General features: G+C 42.1%; 1 protein-coding gene across 2 annotated transcripts; it reads left to right on the top strand.

Annotated features, from left to right (window-relative positions):
- The first annotated feature begins 343 nt into the window (after nucleotides 1–343).
- On the top strand, nucleotides 344–19,432 carry LOC117751391. 2 transcript variants are annotated; one of them, XM_034563228.1, is made up of 4 exons: nucleotides 344–1,195; nucleotides 3,018–3,209; nucleotides 12,653–12,863; nucleotides 17,081–19,432. In XM_034563228.1, the coding sequence occupies exons 1-4, from the start codon at nucleotides 544–546 to the stop codon at nucleotides 17,313–17,315; spliced, it is 1,290 nt and encodes a 429-aa protein (XP_034419119.1). In that variant the 5' UTR covers nucleotides 344–543; the 3' UTR covers nucleotides 17,316–19,432. The 2 variants fall into 2 exon arrangements, with proteins under 2 accessions (XP_034419119.1, XP_034419118.1); XM_034563227.1 differs by having other exon boundaries at nucleotides 3,015–3,209.
- Nucleotides 19,433–19,509: the final 77 nt, after the last annotated feature.

Genomic DNA, 19,509 nt, shown 5'->3' with positions numbered 1-19,509 from the left:
CATGGTCTAACCTCACATCCAGGACATGGTCTAACCTCACATCCAGGACATGGTCTAACCTCACACCCAGGACATGGTCTAACCTCACACCAGGACATGGTCTAACCTCACACCCAGGACATGGTCTAACCTCACATCCAGGACATGGTCTAACCTCCACCAATCGGCTTGTAGCTCCTTCACTTCGAGCTAAACACTCAAAGTCAGACTGTTTGCTGTGCTGGCTCCTCATTGGTGGAACGAGCTCCCCATTGACATCAGGACAGGAAGTCTCTACAGACTAAAAACACATCTTAGTGACTACACCTTGAATAGGGAAGGTAGAGCCGTAGTAGCACTTAAATGTACCTTACCGATAGCACTTTGTAGTTTAACACTTTAGTAGCACTTAAATGTCTCTTACTGATAGCACTTTGTAGTTTAACACTTTAGTAGCACTTAATCAGTAATCGATCAGACAGACCTGTGTGACATCACTAATAATCAGTAATCGATCAGACAGACCTGTGTGACATCACTAATAATCAATAATCGATCTTGAAGATGTCCGTGCTGCAGCTTCCTGCTGAGCTGTGGCTGCAGGTGTTCAGCTTCCTGTCCTGGAGAGACAAGCTGAATGTGCGCTGCACCTGCGCACACTTCAAGTACCTGCTGGATAAGTCCCGCCCCCTTTGGCGTGGCTTCTGCGTGGTGCTGAAGGACTTCTCCCGGTACAACCCGCCCTTCTGGCGCAGCCTGGCTGAGAGGCGTGTGGACGTCATCGTGGTGCGCTCAGGTAAGAGGAAACACCTGAAGCAGCTCGCCACCTGGCTTCCTGCTCTCGGGGCGTTGCGATTGGACGACTGGAGGGAAGGGGGCGTCACTGAGCTGAAACTGTTCCACAGGATGCAGTGTCTCTCTGTCACTTCCTGTTCCGCACCTTTGAAGAATGTGGACTTCCTGTTTTCCCTGAGTCAACAGCTGTTGCAGCTCAGACTGTGTAACGTGAAGCTCACCTGTACCGCCTCTCACCTGTTGGCTGCACTCAGTCAGCTGACTCGCCTCACCTTGCTGCAGCTGCACCACGACGGCAGTCTGAGAGTCCCAACACTCAGTGGTGTCCTGACTCACCTGTCTGAGTTGAAACACCTGTCCTGGACCATGATTACCTACAGAACACTGTCACATGACTTCTTCAGCCCTGCCCACCTTACAGGTAAATGTCACATAATCCAATCAGCAGGTATCACACGGTCCTTGTCCCCCAAGACAAGATGGAGCACTGACATTGATTTCTAGGAATGCAACCCAAGACTCAATTACACAGGTAGTGACAGGCGTGATGACACAGGTAATGACAGGTGTGATGACGACACAGGTAATGACAGGTGTGATGATGACACAGGTAGTGACAGGCGTGATGACACAGGTAATGACAGGTGTGATGACGACACAGGTAATGACAGGTGTGATGACGACACAGGTAATGACAGGTGTGATGACGACACAGGTAATGACAGGTGTGATGACGACACAGGTAATGACAGGTGTGATGACGACACAGGTAATGACAGGTGTGATGACGACACAGGTAATGACAGGTGTGATGACGACACAGGTAATGACAGGTGTGATGACGACACAGGTAATGACAGGTGTGATGACGACACAGGTAATGACAGGTGTGATGACGACACAGGTAATGACAGGTGTGATGACGACACAGGTAATGACAGGTGTGACGACACAGGTAATGACAGGTGTGATGACGACACAGGTAATGACAGGTGTGATGAAGACACAGGTAATGACAGGTGTGATGACGACACAGGTAATGACAGGTGTGATGACGACACAGGTAATGACAGGTGTGATGACGACACAGGTAATGACAGGTGTGATGACGACACAGGTAATGACAGGTGTGATGAAGACACAGGTAATGACAGGTGTGATGACACAGGTAATGACAGGTGTGATGACGACACAGGTAATGACAGGTGTGATGACGACACAGGTAATGACAGGTGTGACGACAAAGGTAATGACAGGTGTGATGACACAGGTAATGACAGGTGTGATGACGACACAGGTAATGACAGGTGTGATGATGACACAGGTAATGACAGGTGTGATGACGACACATGTAATGACAGGTGTGATGACGACACAGGTAATGACAGGTGTGATGACACAGGTAATGACAGGTGTGATGACACAGGTAATGACAGGTGTGTCGACAAAGGTAATGACAGGTGTGATGACGACACAGGTAATGACAGGTGTGATGACACAGGTAATGACAGGTGTGATGACGACACAGGTAATGACAGGTGTGATGACGACACAGGTAATGACAGGTGTGATGATGACACAGGTAATGACAGGTGTGATGACACAGGTAATGACAGGTGTGATGACGACACAGGTAATGACAGGTGTGATGATGACACAGGTAATGACAGGTGTGACGACAAAGGTAATGACAGGTGTGACGACACAGGTAATGACAGGTGTGATGACGACACAGGTAATGACAGGTGTGATGACACAGGTAATGACAGGTGTGATGACACAGGTAATGACAGGTGTGATGACGACACAGGTAATGACAGGTGTGATGATGACACAGGTAATGACAGGTGTGACGACAAAGGTAATGACAGGTGTGATGACACAGGTAATGACAGGTGTGATGACGACACAGGTAATGACAGGTGTGATGACGACACAGGTAATGACAGGTGTGATGATGACACAGGTAATGACAGGTGTGACGACAAAGGTAATGACAGGTGTGATGACACAGGTAATGACAGGTGTGATGACGACACAGGTGTGATGACACAGGTAATGACAGGTGTGATGACGACACAGGTAATGACAGGTGTGATGACGACACAGGTAATGACAGGTGTGATGACAACACAGGTAATGACAGGTGTGATGACACAGGTAATGACAGGGGTGATGACACAGGAAATTCAATTAAATTCATGACAGGTGTGTTATGATATATGATGTTTGTCTTGAAGCAGGTGGTGGCGCTCTCCAGCTGTCTGACCTCCAGTTGTTGAACTACGATGCTGTGGTGACACAGGAAGTTCTGCAGCCTTTGTCCCACCTCCGCAGCCTGTCAATCTTCCACCTGTACTCTGTACCTGGTCCCATCTGTCACCTGCAGACATGGCTGACATCACTGCCACAGCTTCTCAGCCTCAGCGTGCACGGTAAGGGTTGACATCTACTGCAGTGATGAGATTCTGCTGTGCATCGTTGTTATTAATAGGGCTGGGCACGTTAACTCGTTATTAATGTGTTAACACAGCAATCCATTAACGATAATTTCACCATGCGTTAACGGCATTTTTTTTTTGTTGCATTGGGAGGGGCTTAATGCTGGTAGGGGCTTAACATTGGGAGGGGCTTAACATTGGGAGGGGCTTAGTGCTGGTAGGGGCTTAACATTGGGAGGGGCTTAACATTGGGAGGGGCTTAGTGCTGGTAGGGGCTTAACATTGGGAGGGGCATAACATTGGGAGGGGCATAACATTGGGAGGGGCTTAACATTGGGAGGGGCTTAGTGCTGCTGCGCACATTGACCGAGAACATGGAGAAATGTACTTTGAAATGGACATTTTCATTTTAAATCTCTACCAGAAGCCGTAGTTAATAAAAGCAAAGTTATTGGTAACCACTCAAACTGGAGTTATCTTATTACCGGAGGACCACGAGAATGAAGTACCACGAGGATGAAGCACCACGGGAATGAAGTACTACGAGCATGAAGTACCACGAGCATGAAGTACTACGAGCATGAAGTACCACGAGCATGAAGTACTACGGGAATGAAGTACTACGAGCATGAAGTACTACGAGCATGAAGTACCACGAGGATGAAGCACCACGGGAATGAAGTACTACGAGCATGAAGTACTACGAGCATGAAGTACTACGGGAATGAAGTACTACGAGCATGAAGTACTACGAGCATGAAGTACTACGAGCATGAAGTACCATGGGAATGAAGTACTACGAGCATGAAGTACTACGAGCATGAAGTACTACGGGAATGAAGTACTACGAGCATGAAGTACCACGGGAATGAAGTACTACGAGCATGAAGTACTACGAGCATGAAGTACTACGAGCATGAAGTACCACGGGAATGAAGTACTACGAGCATGAAGTACTACGAGCATGAAGTACCACAAGCATGAAGTACCACGAGCATGAAGTACCACGAGCATGAAGTACCACGAGCAAAAGTACCACGAGCATGAAGTACTACGAGCATGAAGTACCATGAGCATGAAGTACCACGAGGATGAAGTACTACGAGCATGAAGTACCACGAGCATGAAGTACCACGAGCATAAAGTACCACGGGAATGAAGTACTACGAGCATGAAGTACCACGAGCATGAAGTACCACGGGAATGAAGTACTACGAGCATGAAGTACCACGAGCATGAAGTACCACGGGAATGAAGTACTACGAGCATGAAGTACCACGAGCATAAAGTACCACGAGCATAAAGTACCACGGGAATGAAGTACTACGAGCATGAAGTACCACGAGCATGAAGTACCACGAGCATGAAGTACCACGGGAATGAAGTACCACGAGCATGAAGTACCACGGGAATGAAGTACCACGAGCATGAAGTACCACGAGCATGAAGTACCACGGGAATGAAGTACTACGAGCATGAAGTACCACGGGAATGAAGTACTACGAGCATGAAGTACTACGAGCATGAAGTACCACGGGAATGAAGTACTACGAGCATGAAGTACTACGAGCATGAAGTACCACAAGCATGAAGTACCACGAGCATGAAGTACCACGGGAATGAAGTACTACGAGCATGAAGTACCACGAGCATGAAGTACCACGGGAATGAAGTACTACGAGCATGAAGTACCACGAGCATGAAGTACCACGAGCATAAAGTACCACAGGAATGAAGTACTACGAGCATGAAGTACCACGAGCATGAAGTACTACGAGCATGAAGTACCACGGGAATGAAGTACCACGAGCATGAAGTACCACAAGCATGAAGTACCACAAGCATGAAGTACCACGAGCATGAAGTACTACGAGCATGAAGTACCACGAGCATGAAGTACCACGGGAATGAAGTACCACGAGCATGAAGTACCACGAGCATGAAGTACCACGAGCACGAAGTACCACGAGCACGAAGTACCACGGGAATGAAGTACTACGGAGCATGAAGTACTACGAGCATGAAGTACCACGAGCATGAAGTACCACGAGCATGAAGTAACACATGGACACAGGAACAATGAACACAAGAACAATGATCACATGAACAAAGATCACATGAACAATGAACACATGAACAATGAACACATGAACGATGAACACATGAACGATGAACACATGAACAATGAACACATGAACAATGAACACATGAACAATGGACACATGAACAAAGATCACATGAACAATGAACACATGAACGATGAACACATGAACAATGGACACATGAACAAAGATCACATGAACAATGAACACATGAACAATGAACACATGAACGATGAACACATGAACAATGGACACATAAATAAAGATCATATGAACGATGAACACATGAACAATGGACACATGAACAAAGATCACATGAACAATGAACACATGAACATTGAACACATGAACACATGAACAATGGACACATGAACAAAGATCACATGAACAATGAACACATGAACATTGAACACATGAACACATGAACAATGGACACATGAACAAAGATCACATGAACAATGAACACAAGAACAATGATCACATGAACAAAGATCACATGAACAATGAACACATGAACAATGAACACATGAACGATGAACACATGAACAATGGACACATGAACAAAGATCACATGAACGATGAACACATGAACAATGGACACATGAACGATGAACACATGAACAATGGACACATGAACAAAGATCACATGAACGATGAACACATGAACAATGGACACATGAACAAAGATCACATGAACAATGAACACATGAACAATGATCACATGAACGATGGACTCATGAACAATGAACACATGAACAATGAACAGATGAACCAGAAACACATGGACTCATGAACAATGAACACATGAACAATGAACAGATGAACCAGAAACACATGGACACAGGAACAATGATCACATGAACAAAGATCACATGAACGATGAACACAGGAACACATGAACAATGAACACAGGGACACAATGAACACATGAACATTGAACACATGAACCAGGAACACATGGACACAGGAACAATGAACACAGGAACAATGAACGCATGAACAATGAACACATGAACAATGAACACATGAACAATGAACACATGAACAAATTAACATGAACAATGAACACAGGAACAATGAACACAGGAACACATGAACACATACACAATGAACAATGAACACAGGGACACATGAACACAGGAACAATGAACGCATGAAAAATGAACACAGGAACAATGAACGCAGGAACAATGAACACAGGAACAATGAACACAGGAACATTGAACACATGAACATGAACAATGGACACATGAAGAAATAAACACATGAAGAAATAAACACATGAACACAAACACATGAACACAGGAACAATGAACAATGATCACATGATCAATGAACACATGAACGATGAACTATTAACACATGAACTATTAACACATGAAAAATGAACACAGGAACATTGAACATATGAACATGAACAATGGAACACATGGACACAATGAACATTGAACACATGAACATGAACAATGAACACATGAACATTGAACACATGAACAATGGACTCATAAACAATGAACACATGAACAATGGACACATGAACAAAGATCACATGAACATATGAACGATGAACACATGAACATTGGACTCATGAACAATGAACACATGAACGATGAACACAGGGACACAGGAACAATGAACACAGGAACAATGATCACATGAACAAAGATCACATGAACACATGAACGATGAACACAGGGACACATGAACACAGGAACAATGAACGCATGAAAAATGAACACAGGAACAATGAACGCAGGAACAATGAACACATGAACAATAAACACATGAACACAGGAACAATGATCACATGAACAAAGATCACATGAACACATGAACGATGAACACAGGGACAATGAACACATGAAAAATGAAGTACCACGAGCAAAAGTACCACGAGCATGAAGTACTACGAGCATGAAGTACCATGAGCATGAAGTACCACGAGGATGAAGTACTACGAGCATGAAGTACCACGAGCATGAAGTACCACGAGCATAAAGTACCACGGGAATGAAGTACTACGAGCATGAAGTACCACGAGCATGAAGTACCACGAGCATAAAGTACCACGGGAATGAAGTACTACGAGCATGAAGTACCACGAGCATGAAGTACCACGAGCATGAAGTACCACGAGCATGAAGTACCACGGGAATGAAGTACCACGAGCATGAAGTACCACGGGAATGAAGTACCACGAGCATGAAGTACCACGAGCATGAAGTACCACGGGAATGAAGTACCACGAGCATGAAGTACCACGGGAATGAAGTACCACAAGCATGAAGTACCACGAGCATGAAGTACCACGAGCATGAAGTACCACGAGCATGAAGTACCACGGGAATGAAGTACTACGAGCATGAAGTACCACGAGCATGAAGTACCACGAGCATGAAGTACCACGGGAATGAAGTACTACGAGCATGAAGTACCACGAGCATGAAGTACCACGAGCATGAAGTACCACGGGAATGAAGTACCACGAGCATGAAGTACCACGGGAATGAAGTACCACGAGCATGAAGTACCACGAGCATGAAGTACCACGGGAATGAAGTACTACGAGCATGAAGTACCACGGGAATGAAGTACCACGAGAATGAAGTACTACGAGCATGAAGTACTACGAGCATGAAGTACTACGAGCATGAAGTACCACGGGAATGAAGTACTACGAGCATGAAGTACTACGAGCATGAAGTACCACAAGCATGAAGTACCACGAGCATGAAGTACCACGGGAATGAAGTACTACGAGCATGAAGTACCACGAGCATGAAGTACCACGGGAATGAAGTACTACAAGCATGAAGTACCACGAGCATGAAGTACCACGAGCATAAAGTACCACAGGAATGAAGTACTACGAGCATGAAGTACCACGAGCATGAAGTACCACGAGCATGAAGTACTACGAGCATAAAGTACCACAGGAATGAAGTACTACGAGCATGAAGTACCACGAGCATGAAGTACTACGAGCATGAAGTACCACGGGAATGAAGTACCACAAGCATGAAGTACCACAAGCATGAAGTACTACGAGCATGAAGTACCACAAGCATGAAGTACCACGAGCATGAAGTACTACGAGCATGAAGTACTACGAGCATGAAGTACCACGGGAATGAAGTACCACGAGCATGAAGTACCACGAGCATGAAGTACCACGAGCACGAAGTACCACGAGCACGAAGTACCACGGGAATGAAGTACTACGGAGCATGAAGTACTACGAGCATGAAGTACCACGAGCATGAAGTACCACAAGCATGAAGTACCACGAGCATGAAGTAACACATGGACACAGGAACAATGAACACAAGAACAATGATCACATGAACAAAGATCACATGAACAATGAACACATGAACAATGAACACATGAATGATGAACACATGAACAAAGATCACATGAACAAAGATCACATGAACGATGAACACATGAACACATGAACAATGAACACATGAACGATGAACACATGAACGATGAACACATGAACACATGAACAATGGACACATGAACAATGTACACATGAACAAAGAACACATGAACGATGAACACATGAACAATGGACACATGAACAAAGATCACATGAACAATGAACACATGAACAATGAACACATGAACGATGAACACATGAACAATGGACACATGAATAAAGATCACATGAACAATGAACACATGAACAAAGATCACATGAACACATGAACGATGAACACATGAACAATGGACACATGAACAAAGATCACATGAACAATGAACACATGAACATTGAACACATGAACACATGAACAATGGACACATGAACAAAGATCACATGAACAATGAACCCATGAACAATGAACACAAGAACAATGATCACATGAACAAAGATCACATGAACAATGAACACATGAACAATGAACACATGAACGATGAACACATGAACAATGGACACATGAACAAAGATCACATGAACGATGAACACATGAACAATGGACACATGAACGATGAACACATGAACAATGGACACATGAACAAAGATCACATGAACGATGAACACATGAACAATGGACACATGAACAAAGATCACATGAACAATGAACACATGAACAATGATCACATGAACGATGGACTCATGAACAATGAACACATGAACAATGAACAGATGAACCAGAAACACATGGACTCATGAACAATGAACACATGAACAATGAACAGATGAACCAGAAACACATGGACACAGGAACAATGATCACATGAACAAAGATCACATGAACGATGAACACAGGAACACATGAACAATGAACACAGGGACACAATGAACACATGAACATTGAACACATGAACCAGGAACACATGGACACAGGAACAATGAACACAGGAACAATGAACACAGGAACAATGAACGCATGAACAATGAACACATGAACAATGAACACATGAACAAATTAACATGAACAATGAACACAGGAACAATGAACACAGGAACAATGAACACAGGAACACATACACAATGAACAATGAACACAGGGACACATGAACACAGGAACAATGAACGCATGAAAAATGAACACAGGAACAATGAACGCAGGAACAATGAACACAGGAACAATGAACACAGGAACATTGAACACATGAACATGAACAATGGACACATGAAGAAATAAACACATGAAGAAATAAACACATGAACAATGAACACAGGAACAATGAACAATGATCACATGATCAATGAACACATGAACGATGAACTATTAACACATGAACTATTAACACATGAAAAATGAACACAGGAACATTGAACATATGAACATGAACAATGGAACACATGGACACAATGAACATTGAACACATGAACATGAACAATGAACACATGAACCAGAAACACATGGACACAGGAACAATGAACACAAGAACAATGATCACATGAACAAAGATCACATGAACGATGAACACATGAACATTGAACACATGAACAATGGACTCATAAACAATGAACACATGAACAATGGACACATGAACGATGGACACATGAACAAAGATCACATGAACATATGAACGATGAACACATGAACATTGGACTCATGAACAATGAACACATGAACGATGAACACAGGGACACAGGAACAATGAACACAGGAACAATGATCACATGAACAAAGATCACATGAACACATGAACGATGAACACAGGGACACATGAACACAGGAACAATGAACGCATGAAAAATGAACACAGGAACAATGAACACATGAACAATAAACACATGAACACAGGAAAAATGATCACATGAACAAAGATCACATGAACGATGAACACAGGGACACATAAACACAGGAACAATGAACGCATGAAAAATGAACACAGGAACAATGAACACATGAACAATGAACACAGGAACAATGAACACATGAACAATGAACACAGGAACAATGAACACATGAACAATGACCACATGAACAATGATCACATGATCAATGAACACATGAACGATGAACTATTAACACATGAACTATTAACACATGAAAAATGAACACATGAACAATGAACACATGAACTATTAACACATGAACAAAGATCACATGAACGATGAACACATGAACAATGGACTCATGAACAATGAACACATGAACTCATGAACAAAGATCACATGAACAATGAACACATGGACAATGTTTACATGAACAAAGAACACATGGACACAGGAACAATGATCACATGAACAAAGAACACATGAACAATGGACACATGAACACATGAACAAAGATCACATGAACAAAGAACACATGGACACAGGAACAATGGACACAGGAACAATGATCACATGAACAAAGAACACAGGAACAATGGACACATGAACACATGAACAAAGATCACATGAACAAAGAACACATGGACACAGGAACAATGGACACAGGAACAATGATCACATGAACAAAGAACACATGAACAATGGACACATGAACACATGAACAAAGATCACATGAACAAAGAACACATGGACACAGGAACAATGGACACAGGAACAATGATCACATGAACAAAGAACACAGGAACAATGGACACATGAACAAAGAACACATGGACACAGGAACAATGGACACATGAACACATGAACAATGGACACATGAACACATGAACAATGATCACATGAACAAAGAACACAGGAACAATGGACACATGAACACATGAACAATGGACACATGAACACATGAACAAAGATCACATGAACAATGAACACATGGACAATGATCACATGAACAAAGAACACATGGACACAGGAACAATGAACACATGAACAATGGACACATGAACAATGATCACATGAACAAAGAACACATGAACAATGGACACATGAACAATGATCACATGAACAAAGAACACATGGACACAGGAACAATGGACACAGGAACAATGATCACATGAACAAAGAACACATGAACAATGGACACATGAACAATGATCACATGAACAAAGAACACATGGACACAGGAACAATGGACACAGGAACAATGATCACATGAACAAAGAACACATGAACAATGGACACATGAACAATGATCACATGAACAAAGAACACATGGACACAGGAACAATGGACACAGGAACAATGATCACATGAACAAAGAACACATGAACAATGGACACATGAACAATGATCACATGAACAAAGAACACATGGACAATGGACACATGAACACATGCCTCTCCAGGTGGAGAGCAGTGGACTCCAGACCGAGTCCTGTAGAGAAAGAGGTCTGAGGAGCTTCCTCATGCTCTCAACGTGTTTGTTGTGAACGCAGCACGAGAAACACAACGAAAGATGCTCCGTCCATTTGTATGAAACGGAGCGGACTACAAAGATGGCGGCGGGTCAGTGTCACTGCTTTATGTTTCAGAGGCTTTACAGACTAAAAGTCTCCTGCACAGTAAATTACAGCTGGGCTTTTTTTGTGCTAGACAGAATTTCTTTTTAAACAGATTTATATTCTGTATGTTAACTTGCTGTTGCTCACAGAGTGCCTGTTATATTGTTCTGATAACAATAAAATCGTGCAATACACTAGTTTTTAATTCATTCTTGAATTTTGCGCATAATGCGATTAATCGCAGTTAATCACAGAAAAACATGCGATTAATCGATTACATTTGTTCATCTTTTGCCCAGCACTAGTTCTTAATAATATTACTATAATATCAGTGTAATAAGTATGACGTGTACAATAATAGTTCACTATAAATATATATATACATTTATATATATATTTAAGTGCCTGAGATTGTTCTCCTGCTCAAGCTGCTAACACACCGTGATGTCATCATGACCTCACTCTGTTTATCCAAAAGGAGGCCATCCTCTGGCAGTGTACGCCGACTTCCTGCCATCCTCCCTCCTCAGTCTGACTCTCTGTGTGGATCTGCAGCCTGAAGACCTGCAGGTGGTCTCACGCAGAGCTCCTCACCTGGAACACCTGCACCTGGAACCCTGGAGCTCCTCTACCAGCCTTGTTAGACTCCTCCCACAGCTGTTCCCTCACTTGAGGACACTCCGGATCCGGTAGGTCCCTGACACCTCATGACAACCTGTTTCCAACTATCGTGATTAGTAATAACCACTGAAACAGGACCCTGTTGGAGGAGATCCTGAATAATCGACAATACTCTATTAAACTCTCTGTATCTACTGGTCTCTGTATCTACTGGTCTCTGTATCTACTGGTCTCTGTATCTACCCTCTGGTCTCTGTATCTACTAGTCTCTGTATCTACCCGCTGGTCTCTGTATCTACCGGTCTCTGTATCTATTGGTCTCTGTATCTACTAGTCTCTGTATCTACTACTCTCTGTCTCTACTAGTCTCTGTATCTATTGGTCTCTGTATCTACTGGTCTCTGTATCTACTACTCTCTGTATCTACTAGTCTCTGTATCTACCCGCTGGTCTCTGTATCTACCGGTCTCTGTATCTACTGGTCTCTGTATCTACTAGTCTCTGTATCTACTACTCTCTGTCTCTACTAGTCTCTGTATCTATTGGTCTCTGTATCTACTGGTCTCTGTATCTACTACTCTCTGTATCTACTAGTCTCTGTATCTACTACTCTCTGTCTCTACTGGTCTCTGTATCTACTACTCTCTGTCTCTACTGGTCTCTGTATCTACCCGCTGGTCACTGTATCTACTGGTCTCTGTATCTACTAGTCTCTGTATCTACTGGTCTCTGTATCTACTGGTCTCTGTATCTACTAGTCTCTGTATCTACTGGTCTCTGTATCTATTGGTCTCTGTATCTACCGGTCTCTGTATCTACTAGTCTCTGTATCTACTGGTCTCTGTATCTACTGGTCTCTGTATCTACTAGTCTCTGTATCTACTAGTCTCTGTATCTACTAGTCTCTGTATCTACTGGTCTCTGTATCTATTAGTCTCTGTATCTACTGGTCTCTGTATCTATTAGTCTCTGTATCTACTAGTCTCTGTATCTACTAGTCTCTGTATCTACTGATCTCTGTCTCTACTGGTCTCTGTATCTACCCGCTGGTCTCTGTATCTACTAGTTTCTGTATCTACCGGTCTCTGTATCTACTAGTCTCTGTATCTACTGGTCTCTGTATCTACTAGTCTCTGTATCTACCCGCTGGTCTCTGTATCTACTGGTCTCTGTATCTATTGGTCTCTGTATCTACTGGTCTCTGTATCTATTGGTCTCTGTATCTACCCGCTGGTCTCTGTATCTACTGGTCTCTGTATCTATTGGTCTCTGTATCTACTGGTCTCTGTATCTACTGGTCTCTGTATCTATTGGTCTCTGTATCTACTACTCTCTGTATCTACTGGTCTCTGTATCTATTAGTCTCTGTATCTACTACTCTCTGTCTCTACTGGTCTCTGTATCTACCCGCTGGTCTCTGTATCTACCGGTCTCTGTATCTACCGGTCTCTGTATCTACTGGTCTCTGTATCTACTAGTCTCTGTATCTACTGGTCTCTGTATCTATTAGTCTCTGTATCTACTGGTCTCTGTATCTATTAGTCTCTGTATCTACTAGTCTCTGTATCTACTGATCTCTGTCTCTACTAGTCTCTGTATCTACCCGCTGGTCTCTGTATCTACTAGTTTCTGTATCTACCGGTCTCTGTATCTACCGGTCTCTGTATCTACTGGTCTCTGTATCTACTACTCTGTCTCTACTGGTCTCTGTATCTACCGGCTGGTCTCTGTATCTACTAGTTTCTGTATCTACCGGTCTCTGTATTTACTAGTCTCTGTATCTACTGGTCTCTGTATCTACTAGTCTCTGTATCTACTAGTCTCTGTATCTACTGATCTCTGTATCTATTAGTCTCTGTAACTACTGGTCTCTGTATCTACTGATCTCTGTATCTACTGATCTGTCTCTATTTGTCTCTGTATCTACTAGTCTCTATTTGTCTCTGTATCTATTAGTCTCTGTATCTACTAGTCTCTATTTGTCTCTGTATCTACTGATGTCTGTATCTACTGGTCTCTGTATCTACGAGTTTCTATCTACTGGTCTACTAGTCTCTGTATCTACTAGTCTACTAGTCTCTGTATCTACTGGTCTCTGTATCTACTGGTCTCTGTATCTACTAGTCTCTGTATATACTAGTCTCTGTATCTACTAGTCTACTAGTCTCTGTATCTACTAGTCTCTGTATCTACTGGTCTCTGTATCTACTAGTTTCTGTATCTATTGGTCTCTGTATCTACTGGTCTCTGTATCTACTAGTTTCTGTATCTATTGGTCTCTGTATCTACTAGTCTCTGTATCTATTGGTCTCTGTATCTACTGATCTCTGTATCTACTAGTTTCTGTATCTATTGGTCTCTGTATCTACTGGTCTCTGTATCTACTAGTCTCTGTATCTACTGGTCTCTGTATCTACTAGTTTCTGTATCTATTGGTCTCTGTATCTACTAGTCTCTGTATCTACTAGTTTCTGTATCTACTAGTTTCTGTATCTATTGGTCTCTGTATCTACTGGTCTCTGTATCTACTGGTCTCTGTATCTATTGGTCTCTGTATCTACTACTCTCTGTATCTACTGGTCTCTGTATCTATTAGTCTCTGTATCTACTACTCTCTGTCTCTACTGGTCTCTGTATCTACCCGCTGGTCTCTGTATCTACCGGTCTCTGTATCTACCGGTCTCTGTATCTACTGGTCTCTGTATCTACTAGTCTCTGTATCTACTGGTCTCTGTATCTATTAGTCTCTGTATCTACTGGTCTCTGTATCTATTAGTCTCTGTATCTACTAGTCTCTGTATCTACTGATCGCTGTCTCTACTAGTCTCTGTATCTACCCGCTGGTCTCTGTATCTACTAGTTTCTGTATCTACCGGTCTCTGTATCTACCGGTCTCTGTATCTACTAGTCTCTGTATCTACTGGTCTCTGTATCTACTACTCTGTCTCTACTGGTCTCTGTATCTACCGGCTGGTCTCTGTATCTACTAGTTTCTGTATCTACCGGTCTCTGTATTTACTAGTCTCTGTATCTACTGGTCTCTGTATCTACTAGTCTCTGTATCTACTAGTCTCTGTATCTACTGATCTCTGTATCTATTAGTCTCTGTAACTACTGGTCTCTGTATCTACTGATCTCTGTATCTACTGATCTGTCTCTATTTGTCTCTGTATCTACTAGTCTCTATTTGTCTCTGTATCTATTAGTCTCTGTATCTACTAGTCTCTATTTGTCTCTGTATCTACTGATCTCTGTATCTACTAGTCTCTATTTGTCTCTGTATCTACTGATGTCTGTATCTACTGGTCTCTGTATCTACGAGTTTCTATCTACTGGTCTACTAGTCTCTGTATCTACTAGTCTACTAGTCTCTGTATCTACTAGTCTCTGTATCTACTGGTCTCTGTATCTACTAGTCTCTGTATATACTAGTCTCTGTATCTACTAGTCTACTAGTCTCTGTATCTACTAGTCTCTGTATCTACTGGTCTCTGTATCTACTAGTTTCTGTATCTATTGGTCTCTGTATCTACTGGTCTCTGTATCTACTAGTTTCTGTATCTATTGGTCTCTGTATCTACTAGTCTCTGTATCTATTGGTCTCTGTATCTACTGATCTCTGTATCTACTAGTTTCTGTATCTATTGGTCTCTGTATCTACTGGTCTCTGTATCTACTAGTCTCTGTATCTACTGGTCTCTGTATCTACTAGTTTCTGTATCTATTGGTCTCTGTATCTACTAGTCTCTGTATCTACTAGTTTCTGTATCTACTAGTTTCTGTATCTATTGGTCTCTGTATCTACTGGTCTCTGTATCTACTAGTTTCTGTATCTACTGGTCTCTGTATCTACTAGTTTCTGTATCTATTGGTCTCTGTATCTACTAGTCTCTGTATCTACTGATCTCTGTATCTACTAGTTTCTGTATCTATTGGTCTCTGTATCTACTGATCTCTGTATCTACTAGTCTCTGTATCTACTGGTCTCTGTATCTACTAGTCTCTGTATCTATTAGTCTCTGTATCTACTGGTCTCTGTATCTACTAGTCTCTGTATCTACTGGTCTCTGTATCTACTAGTCTCTGTATCTACTGGTCTCTGTATCTACTAGTCTCTGTATCTATTAGTCTCTGTATCTACTGGTCTCTGTATCTACTGGTCTCTGTATCTACTAGTCTCTGTATCTATTAGTCTCTGTATCTACTGGTCTCTGTATCTATTAGTCTCTGTATCTACTAGTCTCTGTATCTACTGATCTCTGTATCTACCCGTTTTTTGTTTCAGACATCACCACCTGTCAGACAATGACTTCCTGCATCTGCAGCAGCTTCAGCATCTTGTCACTCTAGAGGTTCTGGATTCGTTCTACAAACCAGACCCAACTGACCCGAGCTGGGTCATCCACCAGCCAAGTCCTCGTCTGCGGCAGCTGATCTCAGACCTGCAGGAACTGACCAATCACAGAGTACAAGTCATCACTAGTTCACACAGAGAGCCACTCTCCTGCCATTGCATCTGACCAATCAGAGAGGGGCTGACCAATCACCTGGGCAACTGCCTTGGGGGCGGGGTCAGTTCTCATTGTGGCATTTGATGACATGTTTTTAACAGTTTGCTGGAGTAAAATTACTAAAAAGGTAAAGGTTATTAAACAACATTTTTAAATACAAAGTTCTTGAACACCAGAAAGTCTTAAAGACCAGAGTCACGTGACCTTCAGTATGTAATGTCTGCCGCTCGAGGCCTTCCAAAAAAAACAAGACTGTTTAAGATGACGTCCTAAAGTATGTAATGTGGTTATGAGTTCAAATACGGCCTCGAAACAGCTGCAAAATAAATCCTATCGCCCAATTTCTATATTGAAAGTAGATTATAAACTGTTTACATCTATAACCTCAAAAAGAATAGAACGCTTTCTTCCCAAATTAATAAATGAAGATCAGACAGGATTTATAAAAGGTCGACAAACACAGAATAACACTAGACAAACCTTACATATATATATATATATATATATATATATAATAGAACAGGCTAATAAACAACATCTAAGTGCAGCTCTGGTCAGTCTGGATGTGGAACAGGTTTTTGATAGCCGGTGCTAGAAAGGCTGCTTTTAATAACCAATCTTCATATAGAGACCCAACGGCTAGAATAAAGACCAATGGCCACCGGTCAGGTAGTTGTAGCGGTCTAGAGGCCTCCAAGATAAAATGAAAATAAATTCAGAAACATAATGTTCGTCATTCTCGAACATTTTCTGAAATGTTTTCTTACGGACTTCAGAAAAGATCCTGATCCATGAAGCCTGTAAATGGGTTCTCACAGCGGAAGTGTTCTCAGCGGTTCTCCCGATGAGGGGAACATAGTCCTGGACATGAGAAAGACCTTTATTGAGAACTTCACATATTACACAAGTTCAAAGCACACAGGCATAAAACTAAGTCATTAATATACATGAAGTGCCTGTACCTTCGTGTACATTTACGTTGTTAACAGGTGACGCTGCGCGACGGCCAAGATTCTTGGCGACTCGCCAGTTTCTACCTCCGTGAGATCGGCTTTTCTGCCGTTGCCCTTCAAAACAAAAGCTCAACATTGAGCATGAATTGAGAGTGTCCTGTCACCAAGGCAGAGGTCAGAGATATTGGGCTTAAAAAGGTTGGTGACCACTGCCCTAGGGGATAGTCAAGAAATACGAAAGGGAAGGAGACTGTAACCTTCTGATTTGGCCCTCAGACCACCAGGTTTAGAGATGATACTTCTGTACACTGGAGAGAAAAAGGAATAACGGCTGTAAGTACACTGAGGGGAAAACATTTAAAAACAAGAGAATTTAAATTTAGGAAATGGGGACTGTTCAGATATTTACAGCCAAGACATTTCTATGATACAGAAATTAAGAGGAATATCAGTAGTAGGTAATGAAGTGATGACGGGTGCATACAAACAACCCCCTCCAAACTGTAGAGTAGAAACACACTACATGTAGAGCTGAACATTTAACTGTTTCCACCAGCTCTAGAAGATGGAGGGAACCAAACAAGTGGGTAAAGAGCAGCCATGCTGGAGAGAGTGGGCAGATGAATGCTGACCACTCATGTTCTGGACATGTATACAAACAGTCTGGGACAGTTATTATTATTCAGAGTCCGCAGATTGTGGACCTGGGACTGATCTACCTCTTTAAAACCCTGATACTTAAGAGCTGGATGACAGGCGACCCTCCAAGCCCACATTGACAAAGACGGATCACACGAACAACGCTGTGAACATTAACTGTATACAAGGGAAAAGATTAATGTTCTCAGCTGACGTGAAAAGAATGAATACAAAAATTGTAAATAGCAATTGATGACCAGTGCTAGTGCTGATAGGCTCCATCTCTGTACTGGTCTTGTTAGACTTTAGTACTGATTAAGGACTTAAAGAATGTCTTAAAAGACATAAAAACATGGATGACCTGCAACTTCCTGAAGTTATTTTACTGGCTCTGAACAAATCAATGAGCTGGCATCCTTTGTTTGGCCAAACAAGTCTTTCAAGGACTTGTTTGCGCTGCTTAGCCATGTGCCTTTGGAGAGTTATGTTTATAAATTAAATATATATATTTAATAATAAATATATATAATTATTATATATATTTACGGATTTATGCTCTAAAGAGCAAATTGATTCACAATTAGATCTGAATAAAAGATAATTTCACCCCA

Source organism: Cyclopterus lumpus, chromosome 22, assembly GCF_009769545.1.
Source record: "Cyclopterus lumpus isolate fCycLum1 chromosome 22, fCycLum1.pri, whole genome shotgun sequence".
Taxonomy (NCBI): Eukaryota; Metazoa; Chordata; class Actinopteri; order Perciformes; family Cyclopteridae; genus Cyclopterus; species Cyclopterus lumpus.
Note: the sequence above shows the minus strand (reverse complement) of the source record. Positions and strands in the feature narration are given on the sequence as shown.